Source organism: Salmo salar, chromosome ssa29 (assembly GCF_905237065.1).
Source record: "Salmo salar chromosome ssa29, Ssal_v3.1, whole genome shotgun sequence".
NCBI classification, from domain to species: Eukaryota; Metazoa; Chordata; class Actinopteri; order Salmoniformes; family Salmonidae; genus Salmo; species Salmo salar.
The window spans coordinates 8,773,157-8,788,496 of record NC_059470.1 but is presented as its reverse complement, the minus strand read 5'-3'; the positions used below and the strand labels follow the sequence as shown (position 1 = coordinate 8,788,496).

General features: G+C 42.1%; 1 protein-coding gene across 1 annotated transcript; it reads left to right on the top strand.

Annotated features, from left to right (window-relative positions):
* The first annotated feature begins 10,056 nt into the window (after window positions 1–10,056).
* On the top strand, window positions 10,057–14,642 carry nrn1a (neuritin 1a). The gene is made up of 3 exons (XM_014180639.2): window positions 10,057–10,369; window positions 13,188–13,332; window positions 14,398–14,642. The coding sequence occupies exons 1-3, from the start codon at window positions 10,315–10,317 to the stop codon at window positions 14,624–14,626; spliced, it is 429 nt and encodes a 142-aa protein (XP_014036114.1). The 5' UTR covers window positions 10,057–10,314; the 3' UTR covers window positions 14,627–14,642.
* The last annotated feature ends 698 nt before the right edge of the window (window positions 14,643–15,340 follow it).

The following is a 15,340-nucleotide window of genomic DNA, read 5'->3' as shown; positions in this document are numbered from 1 at the left end:
ATTGGAAAGGAGCATCAAGCTCAATACCATGCACTTTCACCACCATTTGAAATTCATCATGACTTATTTCATATGTAGCCTAATAAACTGCATGCTTTCCCGAGTCGTAGTGGGACAACACAACACATCGCGTGACTCCATGTTTACTTCGATATGATGGTTATTATATCAATATTTGTTTCCATCAGGCTTGTCCTGAATTTTAAAGTTTGTATGGAAAGCTGGTTAGGGGCATCACCTGCTCTCCTCCTGCCTCTTCTCTAGCTTCTCTCTCCCTCCTGACATCAGAGAGGTAATTTCAGGGCACTCTCTGTCTGTCTGTTTGACTGCAGGCAAGAAAGCAAAACTCCGCTGCTGCCGCAAGAGCAGGTTTTTATATCCGGTCTGATCCCACCATATTTATTGAGAGGATTCTCTGGGCTTGTCACCATCCAGCCTAGCTCAGACCTACACATCACTCCTCGAATCTAGATATACATTGGTTAAGACATAGACAATATGGGTTTAGATCAGCAGGAGATTTTAGTCTAATCAGCATCTTATTCCTCAAATCTTTGTTTGATGTGCACTGCATAACATAAACATTAACAATATTTCATGAATGAGGTGTGTTCCATGACATTATCACGTGCAAAGAGCACTTCATTCAGTAGTGCTCTAGCTATAGGTCTATCCAGCCTTCTATTGGTCTTTAGATTGTTTCTGTTTTTATTATTTAAAGGTAAAAAGTTACAATTCAATCATCATTCATTAAACAATTTGAAATAATAAACAATAAGCAATCAATTAAAATTAGGCAAACCAAATGGTCATCTAATCAAACAAAAGCAATCAGTTAAACACCAAAGAATCTGGAAAATCAGTTTGTCAGTCAGTCAATTTGTCTGTGTCTTTGTGTTGGGGAAGGGGAAAGGTTTTGGACTGGCAGTTTCTGGTTGGAGGTGGCAGTTGTGGTTAGTCAGTGCTGTGTCCAGTGTTGTTGCTGGTGTTGGGGCTGGGAGAAAACTGGGTTGGTGCTGATGTTGGGTCCGGGACTGGAAGTCATGCTGGTGTTGGGACCAGGGCTGAAAACTGGGGACCGGAGAAAAAAAGGAACCGGGTACCACGAACTGGGAACTGAGGCTGGTGCATGTGCTGGGTCGGGATCTGGATCTGTATATGGGAGGAAGGACAACCTGAGGAACAAGCAAACACACAAGGGAGCCCAGGACCCAGAGGTCAGTGATGGTACTCCCCTATGGCTTGATCGCTCCGGGCATAGGTCTAAATCTTTGGTCCTTCCTCCACGCCTCTTCTGGTGTGATGAATGGTTCCTGGTTTTGGTCTGGTTCTGGTTCTGTGAAAGGAATAGTTGTACAGGGAGGAAGGGGAGTGGGATGGAGAGAGAGAAAGGGGTGGGGGAGGGTATGTCCATCGGCCTGGGCTGGTGCTGGAGGAGGAGCGATGCGGCAGCAAGGCTGGCCGCAGGAGGCTGGAGGACAGAGGAAACAAACACGGCCCAGACCCACCTGGCCATGGAGCCTTCACAAACTGTTAGTGTGTTCAGTGTGAGTGCATCCGTGGGGGCAGTTCTCTGTACATACTGTACCTTGTGCTCTCTATGGATGGATTCCCTAGTGGGGAGGCAACCATGCACAGCCATCTGAAGAAAGTATTTCTGTTCAGAGTGTGTCAGGGTCAAGATGATGGTTTATTAGGGGGTCCAGATCCGGGTTTGATCATTTTGTTGCTGAGGTGGATGAGGGACTCTAGCGGTTTGTGTTGTTGGGTGGTTGTTGGCTGTTCACAGGTACGAGGAGTCAGAGGCAGTAGGGGTTATGGTAGGGGGGTCAAGGGCAGTTGGTGGTGGGAGGGGAGAGGTCAGGGACAGGGACAGTTAGGGGCAGGGAGGAGCGATCAGAGAAGTTATGGACTGGGGGGAAGGGGGTGCTATGTTGAGGGGTCTAGGTCTAGGAGGGGGAAATGGTTTCTTGGGGGGGATAGGGGGTTTTGTGGGTCGTGTTTGCTGGTGTCAGGGTTTGGGTTCTGGGGTGGTCTTCTGGTCTAAGAACAGGAGTTGTGAGGCAAGGGGTTCTTCCAGTTGTATGGCCTCTATCGAAATGGGCTCCCCTTTGACCAGGGGCTTAGATGGGGTAGAGGTGGCTAGGAAGCGATTTGTTGGGGGTGGGGGGCAGAGATGGAGGGGCCGGAAGGGGTGGGGGCTGTTTCTGGGACGATTTGGGTGGTTACAGGAGTGGGGTAGTTTCTGGGACATCTTGGGTGTTGTATTGGGTGGTGCCTGTGGAGAGGTCTGGGTCTGGTTCTGGGTCTTCGTTGTTGTTGTCTGGTGGAAGGGGTGAGGGGTTGGTGGGTTTGGGATTTGGGTTAATGGGGTTGGTGGAATTGGCCCTTGCCCTGCCGGCGTAGGAACTAGGGAAGATTCTGAAGAAGTGGCCCCCTTTCCTGCACAGGTTGCAGTGGCGTGTGGAGGTAAAGTCTGAGGTGGGATGGTTGTCTTTACAGATCGTGTAGATGAAGGCTGAGCAGGCTGTGCTGGATGGCCCAGTTGGCAGCAGTTCCTGTACAGTTTGGGCATGCCATATTAGTGGATGGATCCTCTGTTGTTCCCCAGCGTGATGGTGCTGGGGAGGTGTTGGACTCTGCCCACTCTGGTTGGGTCCGGAGACTAGACCAGGCATTTTCGTGCCCCAGTCCAGACGTTGTCTTTGTTCAGGACCCTCCTAGCTGCTGACTTGAGGGTGGTGAACCTGCTTAACCAACGTTTATGTCATAGTCCTGGATGTGTTTTTTGTGAAGCTGATGTAACTACCTTGAATTCTGTGTTGGAAAGGGGGTATGCTCTGAGTCTGTTAAACAGGGCTGAATCTTTGCAATTTCAGAATTTTGACCAAAATGGTTCTAGTTACTGGGGGGTCTTGAAAATGTCTTCAAATGATTCCTGTGGCCCTGGGGGTTTCACCAGACAGTCCGTTGTCTTTTCCTCAAGCAGCTGGTCCTTTGCTGGTTCTGGATGCTGGGGGGATCCCGGGTGGTCCAAGGACTGGGGAGTCAGGTCGGGCCGCGGTCCAGCCACTGTTACCTTTTCGTCTTCCCCAGTCCTTCCGGCGATTCCAGCCTTGTCTGCTGGAATTGAGAGACAGCGCTAACCGCGGTCAAGCCACTCTTACTGTTGCTGCCTCGTTCTCCATCCAAAGAAAAGGATAGTGAGAGGGTAGCGAGAAGGACACAACCCCAGATCTCCAGCACACAGGGTTGTGCGTAATGAAGAGAAAACAGAGTCAATCTTATACAAGCCTACAGAGAAAGGGCACCTTCGAGTGGATGCCTTTGTCAAGTCAGTGACCATCGGTGTGTTGCATTATGGTTATAAAACTTGTCCGACTTGCAACAACATGTTAACTGCATGAACTTAACCTCTATGGGCTAGGTGGGTCCCACCTACTCAACAGCCAGTTGAATCCTGTGGCGCGTTATTCAAATCCTTAGATATGCTATTACTTCAATTTTTAAAAAATATGACTATTTTACACCATTTTAAAGATAAGACTCTCGTTAATCTAACCACACTGTCCGATTTCAAAAAGGCTTTACAACGAAAGCAAAACATTAGATTATGTCAGCAGAGTACCCAGCCAGAAATAATCAGACACCCATTTTTCAAGCTAGCATATAATGTCACATAAACCCAAACCACAGCTAAATGTAGCACTAACCTTTGATGATCTTCATCAGATGACAACCCTAGGACATTATTTTATACAATACATGCATGTTTTGTTCAATCAAGTTCATATTTATATCAAAAAACTGCTTTTTACATTAGCATGTGACTAGCATGTGACTAGCATTCCCACCGAACACTGCCGGTGAATTTACTAAATTACTCACGATAAACGTTCACAAAAAGCATAACAATTATTTTAAGAATTATAGATACAGAACTCCTCTATGCACTCGATATGTCCGATTTTAAAATAGCTTTTCGGTGAAAGCACATTTCGCAATATTCTCAGTAGATAGCCCGGCATCACAGGGCTAGCTATTTAGACACCCAGCAGGTTTAGCACTCATCAAAGTCAGATTTACTATAAGAAAAATGTTCTTACCTTTGTGGTCTTCGTCAGAATGCACTCCCAGGACTTCTACTTCAATAAAAAAATGTGGTTTGGTCCAAAATAATCCATCGTTATATCCAAACAGCGGCGTTTTGTTCGTGCGTTCTAGACACTATCCTAAAGGCTAAATAAGGGTGACGAGCATGGCGCAATTCGTGACAAAATAATTCTAAATATTCCATTACCGTACTTCGAAGCATGTCAACCGCTGTTTCAAATCAATTTTTATGCCATTTTTCTCATAAAAAAGCGATAATATTCCGACCGGGAATCTGCGTTTAGATAAACAGACAAAGGAAAAGAAACCATTCGGTCGAAGCGGAATAGTACTCTGAGTGGCCACTTGCCAAAAGCGATAAAGTGTTTCAGCCAGAGCCTGCCTCGATATCGTTCAAGGTTTTCCCGGGCTCTGAGACCCTATGGAAGACGTAGGAAGTGTCACGTTATTGCACAGATCCTGAGTCTTCAATAAAAAGAGCCAAGATGAAACACTACTTCTCAGACAGGCCACTTCCTGCTTGAAATCTTCTCAGGTTTTGGCCTGCCATAGGAGTTCTGTTATACTCACAGACACCATTCAAACAGTTTTAGAAACTTTAGGGTGTTTCCTATCCAAAGCCAATAATTATATGCATATTCTAGTTACTGGGCAGGAGTAGTAACCAGATTAAATCGGGTACGTTTTTTATCCAGCCGTGCAAATACTGCCCCCTATCCCCAACAGGTTAACAGAAATCATGTGATAAAGGGTCATGCAGTTTTTGATGAAGTCACCTTCGAGTTGCTGCAGTTGCTTCTCACCAACTGCACCATGCAGCCATAACCTGCATTGTGGAAGGCACTATTTGTCAACCGATCATTATGGAGATTTTGTTTGACACATGGGAACATGGCCAAAGACGTGACTGAAATGGGAACCAACTTTGCTGTGATTCTAAAGTTACAGGGTATACAAATGAAATTGATATTTGAGACCTCTCTAACCAATTATTGTACACACGCTATGTTTTCAGTTCGTGAGTGTGTGATTTGGATGAATAAAAAAGTGTATTTATATATTTATACAGGAAAACGTTTCTAAAAATATTAGCTATGTTGACACAAGCATGTTGATCTGAGCCTTGCTGTTGGAAAACCACTGCAGTGTCTGACTTTCGGCTGTCACAGATGCACCTGCCCCAACTTTGCTCGTTAGGCTTACGGCTTGAATATACCCCATTCTCTAGTGGGGAGTGGATTCGCCTTATTGTCGATGTCCACTGTCATGTGGTGCTGAATTTCGTAACTTCGGAACTCCGCTCTCGTTGCTGTCCATGGTTGTGACATTTCCACTATTAGCTTGATCAAATCAAAACAAATTGTATTTGTCACATGCACCAAATACAACAGGTGTAGACCTTACAGTGAAATGCTTACTTACAAGCCCTTAACCAACAATGCAGTTTTAAGAAAATACCTAAAAAAATAAGAAATAAAAGTAACAAATAATTAAAGAGCAGCAGAAAAATAACAATAGTGAAGCTATATATAGTGGGTACTGGTACAGAGTCAATGTGCGGGGGCACCGGCTAGTCGAGGTAATTAAGGTAATATATACAGTTGAAGTCGGAAGTTTACATTAACCTTAGCCAAATACATTTAAACTCAGTTTTTCACAATTCCTGACATTTAATCCTAGTAAAAATTCCCTGTTTTAGGTCAGTCAGGATCACCACTTTATTTTAAGAATGTGAAATGTCAGAATAATAGTAGAGAGAATGATTTATTTCAGCTTTTATTTCTTTCATCACATTCCCAGTGGGTTAGAAATTTACATACACTCAATTAGTATTTGGTAGCATCGCCTTTAAATTGTTTAACTTGGGTCAAACGTTTCAGGTAGCCTTCCACAAGCTTCCCACAGTAAGTTGGGTGAATTTTGGCCCAGCTGGTGTAATTGAGTCAGGTTGGTAAGGCCTCCTTGCTCGCACACGCTTTTTCAGTTCTGCCCACAAATTTTCTAAGGGATTGAGGTCAGAGCTTCGTGATGGCCACTCTAATACCTTGACTTTGTTGTCCTTAAGCCATTTTGCTACAATTTTGGAAGTATGCTTGGGGTCATTGTCCATTTGGAAGACCCATTTGCGACCAAGCTTTAACTTCCTGACTGATGTCTTGAGATTTTGCTTCAATATATCCACATAATTTTCCATCCTCATGATGCCATGCAGCAAAGCACCCCCACAACATGATGCTGCCACCCCTGTGGTTCACGGTTGGGATGGTGTTCTTCGGCTTGCAAGCTTCCCCCTTTTCCCCCCAAACATAACAATGGTTATTATGGCCAAACAGTTCTATTTTTGTTTCATCAGACCAGAGGACATTTTTCCAAAAAGTACAATCTTTGTACCCATGTGCAGTTGCAAACTGTAGTCTGGCTTTTTTATGGCAGTTTTTGAGCTGTGGCTTCTTCCTTGCTGAGCGGCCTTTCAGGTTATGTCGATATAGGACTTGTTTTACTGTGGATATAGATACTTTTGTACCTGTTTCCTCCAGCATCTTCACAAGGTCCTTTGCTGTTGTTCTGGGATTGATTTGCACTTTTTGCACCAAAGTATATTAATCTCTAGGAGACAGAACGCGTCTCCTTCCTGAGCAGTATGATGGCTGCGTGATCCCATGGTGTTTAGACTTGCGTACTATTGTTTGTACAGATGAACGTGGTACCTTCAGGCATTTGGAAATTGCTCCCAAGGATGAACCAGACTTAGGCCTTGAAATACATCGACAGGTACACCTCCAATTGACTCAGATGATGTCAATTAGCCTATCAGAAGATTCTAAAGCCATGACATAATTTCCTTGAATTTTCCAAGCTGTTTAAAGGCACAGTCGACTTCTGACCCACTGGAATTGTGATACAGTGAATTATAAGTGAAATAATCTGTCTGTAAACTGTTGGAAAAATGACTTGTGTCATGCACAAAGTAGATGTCCTAACCGACTTGCCAAAACTATAGTTTGTTAACAATATATGTGTGGAGTGGTTGAAAAACAAGTTGTAATGATTCCAACCTAAGTGTATGGAAACTTCCGACTTCATGTAGGTAGAGTTATTAAAGTGACTTATTCATAGATAATAACAGAGAGTAGCAGCAGCGTAAAAGGGGGGGGGGGCAATGCAAATAGTCTAGGTAGTCATTTGATTAGATGTTCAGTAGTCTTATGGCTTCGGGGTAGATGCTGTTTAGAAGCCTCTTGGACCTAGACTTGGACCTAGGGTGGCTGGAGTCTTTGACAATTTTTAGGGCCTTCCTTTTTGTTTATGTTTGTGTGTGTGTGTGTGTGTGTGTGTGTGTGTGTGTGTGTGTGTGTGTGTGTGTGTGTGTGTGTGTGTGTGTGTGTGTGTGTGTGTGTGTGTCAATGACCGTTCTACTGTAACTGTAGAAACAACCATCCACCACCAGAGGGCGACTAGATATCAGTTTATCAATGAGAAAGAGTGATTCTCTACTACAGTAGCATACAGACATACACCCCTCATTGAGGAATACACCTGATGATGACGTCTACTAAGCTACTTAGTAATCTTATGATGATCATTCTAGAACATGTATCGTTATCAGACAGCTGCAACAAGAGACTCTGAAGACCCGTAGAGAGCTAGTTCATCAGACTTCACTGATATTCCTATGTTATCGATTTGCTTATAATATTTTGCATAATGTTGGATAAATCGGACTATACGCCATAAATGTATCCGAGGCTGTTTATATAACAACTATGTATATGCTAGGTTATTTGATAAACTGTGAATCTTATTTAGGTCAAGAAGCATACAGTATATCTCATTAAAACAGTCTTGGTTCTGCACATGGCAAACCTTTTAGAAAAGGTAGACCTTGTAGACCTTCACTAAAAGCTTATTTCAGCGCAGTCTCCATTCTAAATGAACTGTCGGTGGACCCAATTAGCCTACTCAGCAAAGACTGAGGGGGCTCGACGTCCGCCGTCCGTACTTCTCACTGCATGGGGATTCTCCTTCAGCAAGCCGCCTGCGGGAAACTTTTTAGTATTCTGGTGGGTGCGCCGGGTCTGGCACGAAAAAAGTGAAACTCATTGGCTCGTTACAAATTACGCTGACGTCAGTGAGGAAGAGAGGAGGATTTTTCCCTCCCTCTTCTTTTATAATAGCGGTATAGCGTCACTCATTATGGATCAATTTGTATGACTTCCTCACACACACACACACACGCGCGAGCGCACCAACACAGTGCGCCCTACGCACACGCCCGCGCGCACACACACGGCTCAGCTTCCAATAAGACACCTTGCGACAGACACTGAATCTAAAATGACTGTGTGAGTGGGTTCGTCATTCGCATCAGTTTTAATGTCGAGGAAAGGTTTTCTTTTCCTTGTCAGTGTCTAAGTTTCCATCCAATGGCGACGGATTTCCATGCGAGTATTAGAAAAAATCTGCATAAAAACAAAACGCGCATTTTCCCACCATTTATGTGTTTCCATCAAATTGGCGTGTTGCGGATAAAAGTATGTGCGTGATGAGGTAGTGCACATAAAAATACCCTTTGCAGTTAAATTCCCATGTACCGAATAAAAAATACATCACATGTTCAACTCTACTGATCGTTTTCTCACAAAAAAAAATGGTTGTGTTATATAGCGATATGCCCACTCTGGTATTGTCACGTGCGCTCTAGCCGCAGATACAATGCAGGTAAATCCTACATGATGAGATTGTTATGGACAAAAATGCAATATCATTTTTATTTGTCAAATGGCAGCCAAGCATCAATGATCATGCCACCAGAATATGATATTTATTGGACAGGAGCATCAAGCTCATCACCTTGCACTTTACCTTTCAAGTTCATCATAACTTATTTAATCTGTAGTCTAATAAACTGCATGCTTTCCCGACGAGTCATAGTGGAAGGACCACCAAACATGTAATCGCGTGACTCAAAGTTTACTTCGATATGATGGTTATTATATATCAATACTTGCGCATAAAAGCGTTTCCACCGACATTTCTCGCATAAATATTTTTACTGCCCCCAAAAAAATCCCACCTTGTCTAGCGTATTTTTTTCTTAGATATTTGTAAGGTTTACCGACACATTTTATATTTCCATCAGGCATGTCATGACATGTTTTATCCGACATGTACTTTACGCGCATAAAAAGGTTCGATGGAAACATGGTTACTAATGTGAAGAAAGCATTTTGCGAATATTTACACTCTGTACCAGCGAGGGCTTTCCAATAGAGATTTCCGAATAGCCTACGAATGAACAAATTTGTCAAAGGTGAGAGAATATGTAGTTTAACTGGATTTGGATTAAAGTATTTTAACAGCATTCGTTTCCAGAGGTCAGACAGGATAGCGTTGCTGCGTTGATGAATAAAGAATTGCATTCCCATGAAACGAGCTATATCTGGGCTACATCTCACATATGGTTGTCCTAACTCCTCTGCTTGTCCTATGATAGGCTGTCGTGAGAAATGAGAGTTTACTTAGCTTAGAAAAGAATAGCCTAAACGCAAGGTCACCGATTTGGCTCTTGTAGAATGTATAGCATATAGGCATATGGACACATTTATAGTAGCATGATAAACAGCGTTTATTGGGGCAGAAATTGTGTATTTTTTGTCAATAGTAAACATATGATTAAATATTATAATAAATAATGTACACCACAAATATACAAATCAGATAAATATTGGCATATTCTTTTTAGTTCTCGATGGCACAAAGAAAAGGGGCATTTGGTCACTTCTGAGTCCATAGTCTCACCTCTCCAGACACCACCGGTGTGGTCCTTGGCGCGCACGTGTGCCCTTGACCCAGATATCACTACAGGTCTTTTAATGACTCTATGTGTAAGGTGTGGGCTAGGGGGAGGAAGGGGGAGTCCAACAGTCACCTTTACGTCAAACATGCGATGTGGGCGTGAAGCAGACCGAGAGATGGGGAGAAAGTGAAAAAAAAAGAGCGATCACCGCCCTCGCTTTACAAGGGGTGCACCATTTCACTCCTCTTCGCCACACCGTGAGTGTAACAGGCAACGGGAGAAAAAGCAAGAGTCTGTGAATGCTGCTGGAAGTTGATGGCTATGTGTGATGCCCAGACCTCAACATCGTTTTTCTTTCCAAGTTTTTAAGATCTGCATACGCCAATGGTTTTACCACACGTAGAATGGGATTAACTTGGTCCGGCAAATATATCTCACTGTTTCTTGCTGTTCAGTTAGGTGAGTGACTCTTTCACGGTCGATTCGTTATTGTTTTATATTTGACTTAACAATGATTAGCGAATTGTTAAGAATGAAAGCCAAACTATTTGCAGGGTGGCATTTATGGTCATGACTCTTGTAGTGGAGGCAGCTCTGCAGATTGGTAATTTTTCTGAATTTAGCTCATTTTGATTTTGCAACTGGCTAATCTAGCGGAAATCGCTCAGATCTGGCTCCAGGGCAAGATTCATAACGATACATGTCAACCTGCAAACTATTTGTAGTCAACTGTTCGATCGTTTCTTCCAGGAACAAGTCTGTATTTTTTTAATTGCAATGAATGCATGAGATCAGTTTATTATCTGGCTATATACAATGGTATGCATGAGCTAATTTCGTCTGACAATAATAGACACAACAAACCAAAGGCTATGTCACATTTCACGTTTTTTTCCATTCGTTATAAAGGAGATTCTAAACAAAAAATGATTTTAAACCAAAAATGTATTTTCTTTTTTAAATTCTATAAGAATGCACCTGTAATTTCGATTGGAAACGTGTACGGGGACGTTCGCACAAATAGGCCAGTGTTTCGTTTGCATTGCATAACGCAAACGCTGCCAAAGGAAGACTACTGCTCCTCAGAATCCTGTAGTGGCAAGGGATTTATAAATAATTCAGCAGCCGAGCCATTGTGAAAAAAGACTAAACATAAATGCTTTGACTTGACATGCTTTGTGAATGAAAATTTTAACTAGAAGACATGCAGCATCTAAAGGCAAGCTCTTTCAAAATATGAGTGCCTAGCAGGTGCTCGTTTATTTTTTCTAACGCAATGCATGGAGTATAGGTTAGCGATATGATAATTGTCTAATGTAAAATAGGATTTTGATAATTTTTCATTAACAAATATGACTATTAGACTATATTTGGTCTACGAAAATAAAATGTCTTTAAAAATATATTTTATTTTGATGGAAGCGCTTTCTATTCAGCAAAAAGAATGTAGGCGACTATAGAGAGAAAACAACTATATCTATGGGGCTATATGGCCTAATCCATTTGGAGGATGTGTTTCGATTATAGCTATGGTGTCATTTTGTCCCGTAAAAATGTAGGCTAGCCATATCAATGTATTGCAGCGCTTATTTGAGATGTGGTATCGCTAACATTTAACATTAGCCTACGAAACGAGAACGTAATAGGCTATGGATAGTCGTTTTTATCATTTGGATATTAGGTGTTTTGTCTTTGACTGGGTCGTTCGCAGAGTTGGTCATTCTGAGGGTTATTCTTTGTTTATGTGCCATGTACATTTTCTGCGGGTTAACGCTGCTTTAGCTATATCTATAGTGTGGGTGTGACTGGTAGTAGTATTCAGGCTACTGTAGCTATATGGCTATCTATTGGAGCTAAAAGCTGAGGTAGCCTATATGATAAATGTGAGAAACACGTGTGATAGATTCTCTAGGCAATGTCTTAATTTCACACATTTAGCAGAAATTGTCATTAAAAGGAAAATGGGATAGAAGGCATAGTCATTTCAAACCTGTTATTGCACGTATAAAAATAATTAGGATACCACATTTTACAAGAGATTTTTCAAAGAGGGTCTGTGCCAAGTGAGACCGGAACACGTTGAAGTAATATATGGGGGTTATGTGTACTTTTACAATGCAAGTGTGATAATATCATCTCGCGAGTTGCCCCTTTGTAAATAATCCCTGCAAAAATCATTTGCAATCCGCTTGCTCGAGACGCAGTAACATTCGTTAATTACTTGACCTTGTCAGAATCTATTAGACATTTCCGCATAGCATATTTGGTGACATTGGATTGCTTGTAGGCAACACCTTGATTTGATAGGGCATGATGGCAATGACAGTAGCCTCACATTTTTTTTACAACGCAATTTAACGAATGATGTCTGTTTTATTAACACATCACCCAAACCTAAATACCTATAACCGAGGTTGTTAGTATTTGCTCGCAATACTAGGCTATTCCAGGCTACACTGATGAATCTAAATGAAACCAGTCCATCGCTGTCGTTCCCTTATTATTTATTGATAAATAGCCTATCCGTGTAGCCTTCATGGTGCATTATTCTGCAACCAATCGACACGGGACAACATTGTAACAAATGATCAATCGAGCGAATCGTTTGCTTAACGAACCAGAGATGCTTAGTGCGTCCCACCATTGACAACCTCAAAATTGAGCACGAGCGGGTCAAAAGGGCGTGGACGTTTAGCAACAAACCCTGTAATTTTCTCTGTTCAACAAATTATAGACGGAGGACGCCCCTAATATGGTTGAATAAGCACAGACACAAATATTACTACAATTTACTATAGCGTACCACAAGACCCCACACCCCCCAAACACTCACAAAAGCCATGCAGTGAGAAACACACCCCCTTTTACATCTCCGCGGTGCATTACCTCATCCTCCTTTGTCGCTGTTGCACACATTTTCTGGGCTGGGATCACACAATGCATTCTCCAAACAGATTGTATGATCAAATGCAGATGTAGAATTGTTGGATATGTTAAAACTAGCATTATATTCGGCGAAAATGTTAAGACATTTCTTGACAATAAGTTATAGGGTTAAGTTTTAAACATTCCCATTTAAACTACCCAAAAAGGCTAAATTAAGAAAATACATGAATGAATGGACAAACTGAATCAAATGGAAACGAATCACCATAAAAATCAACTATTAACTTACCCTGTCATTATAAGACATATGCTATCGAATGTTGGAATGAAAAAAAAAAAATCATTATCCTAAAAAAAATAATAAATTCATTTTTTCCCCCCACAATTTCAGCTTATCTGCTACAGGCGGTGAGAGCGACAGGGAAATGTGATACAGTATTCAAAGGGTTCTCCAACTGCTTGCTGAAACTCGGGGAGAATATGGCCAACTATCCACAGGAGCTGGACGAGAAGGAAAATCTGCAGACCATCTGCATGTAAGTTGAATTCATTTTTTTAAAAAGGGGGCGGGGGACATGCAGAATTTTATCAAATCCAAAAAGGGGCAGGCGCACTGCACCCCATATACCAAACCGGTTGGTACCAGATGGTAGTAGAGCCCCCAGTTTAATTCGACAGCTCCATCATGAAAATCGCAGGCAGCAGGAGCACGTTAATAGGCTAGGCTACTCCCCCTATTCGTAGCTCACTCCATAATTGCAATGAGATATACTATCGACGTGGCGTGGGGTTGAGGGGGTCAATATCAACAGCCTCGATTAGATTAGATACGGAGTCAGGATCAGGGGGAGCCACGCGCCAGCGGGTGTGTCAATATGAATAAAAAAAATTGAGCAGTGGCTCCTTTGAAATGTATAGCCTTTTTGTGAATGGGATATTATAGCCACTGTTCTTACTACGTTAATGCAACTGTGCATGTGATTGGACGTTGGGGATGTGAGAATGAGGGATGGACGAGCATGCGTGCAGATGACTTTGGCTAGCTAGTTGATGCAAGACAGGCTGGTTGCATGAGTGTGTGTGTGTGTGTGTGTGTGTGCGTGTGAATGAGCGAGAGAGAGACAACCCATTTTTTTTTTCTTCACTTTTGTATATCCATTTCACTTGATTTGGCAATGTAAACACATGTTTCCCATGCCAATAAAGCCCCTTGAATAGAATTGAGAGAGAGGAGAGAAATTGAAAAAGGGAGCGGTTAGATACAACCACGTGACTTTAGGGAATCTTTCTCAGAGTGTGTAGATTACAACCAACGTGGTTTTCGTTTAGCCTTCAAGGGAGATGCTAATACTAGACTATGCTATTAGGCCGACTATAGATTACAATACAAAAATATAATCGGATTCTTCTTCTTATTATTATTATGCATTTATTGCTGGAATTCTTTTTGGCCTTCAAATATTATTACAACTGTGTTGAAAGCAAACTCTTAGGCTATTCGAATATAGCACAGACAACCAATAAGGAGAGAAAACAAGTTGTCAACAGTAGGCTAACATAACGTAAAGCCTTTCTTAATTACTTTTACATTTGATTTGCAGATATTGGGATGACTTCCACTCATGTGCGACCACTGCGCTGGCGGATTGCCAAGAGGGAGCAACAGACCTATGGGAGAAGCTCAAAAAGGAGTCCAGAAACTTGGAGTTCCGAGGGAGCTTGTTTGAACTCTGTGGTGGGGGGAACGGGGCCTCCAAACCCACAGTTCCTTTTGGTCTCACGATGCTTCTAACGGCACTTTCAGCCTTAGTAACTTGGCTTGCATTTTAGCAGAAGAAAAAAAAGGGGAAAAAGCGGGAAAAAATTACAAAGAAGAAAAAAAGAAAACGAGTGCTAGCTATCCACACAAAAAATACAAAACAAAAGACGTTTGAATTCATCTACACCCAAATGGATTTATAGGCTACTTCATCCGGAGAAGGCGACCTGATTTTGCAAGAGACATTGGCAGGCCGTCTTCTGGGACTGCTCCACCATATTTGTCTGACCTGGGGTCAACTACATTAAATATTTAGCAGGTGTTGAGTTGGAATGATAATGAAATTTTGATGGATCCCTGCCCGCATACAATCGTGGAATGGCATAGTATTAAAGTCGACAATGAATTATTTATATTAGTAGCCTTAGACTAGACATCCCTGTTATTTCAGGTGATTGCAGATTGCAAGCTGCTCATGCTCTGTAGGCTAATGCGAGACACGCTTACCTCAACGAAATCAACAACAGAAAGGCAATTTGCTCCAGGTCGGTCTCCTATACTCACCATTTAGATATTTTATTTACTTTAATTTGCCAAATTTATAATGTCGAGCCAAGTATAAATCGAAACGGTTGTTTGAGGATCTGATATTTCTACTTTCATATGATGTCTATAACCATCACCCTAGGAAAAAATAAATATAAATAGCATAGTAATAAGAATGAAAAAAGAGATCTCAGGAATGACTACAGGCATTCAATGGTACGTTTTGATGGTTGGTTATT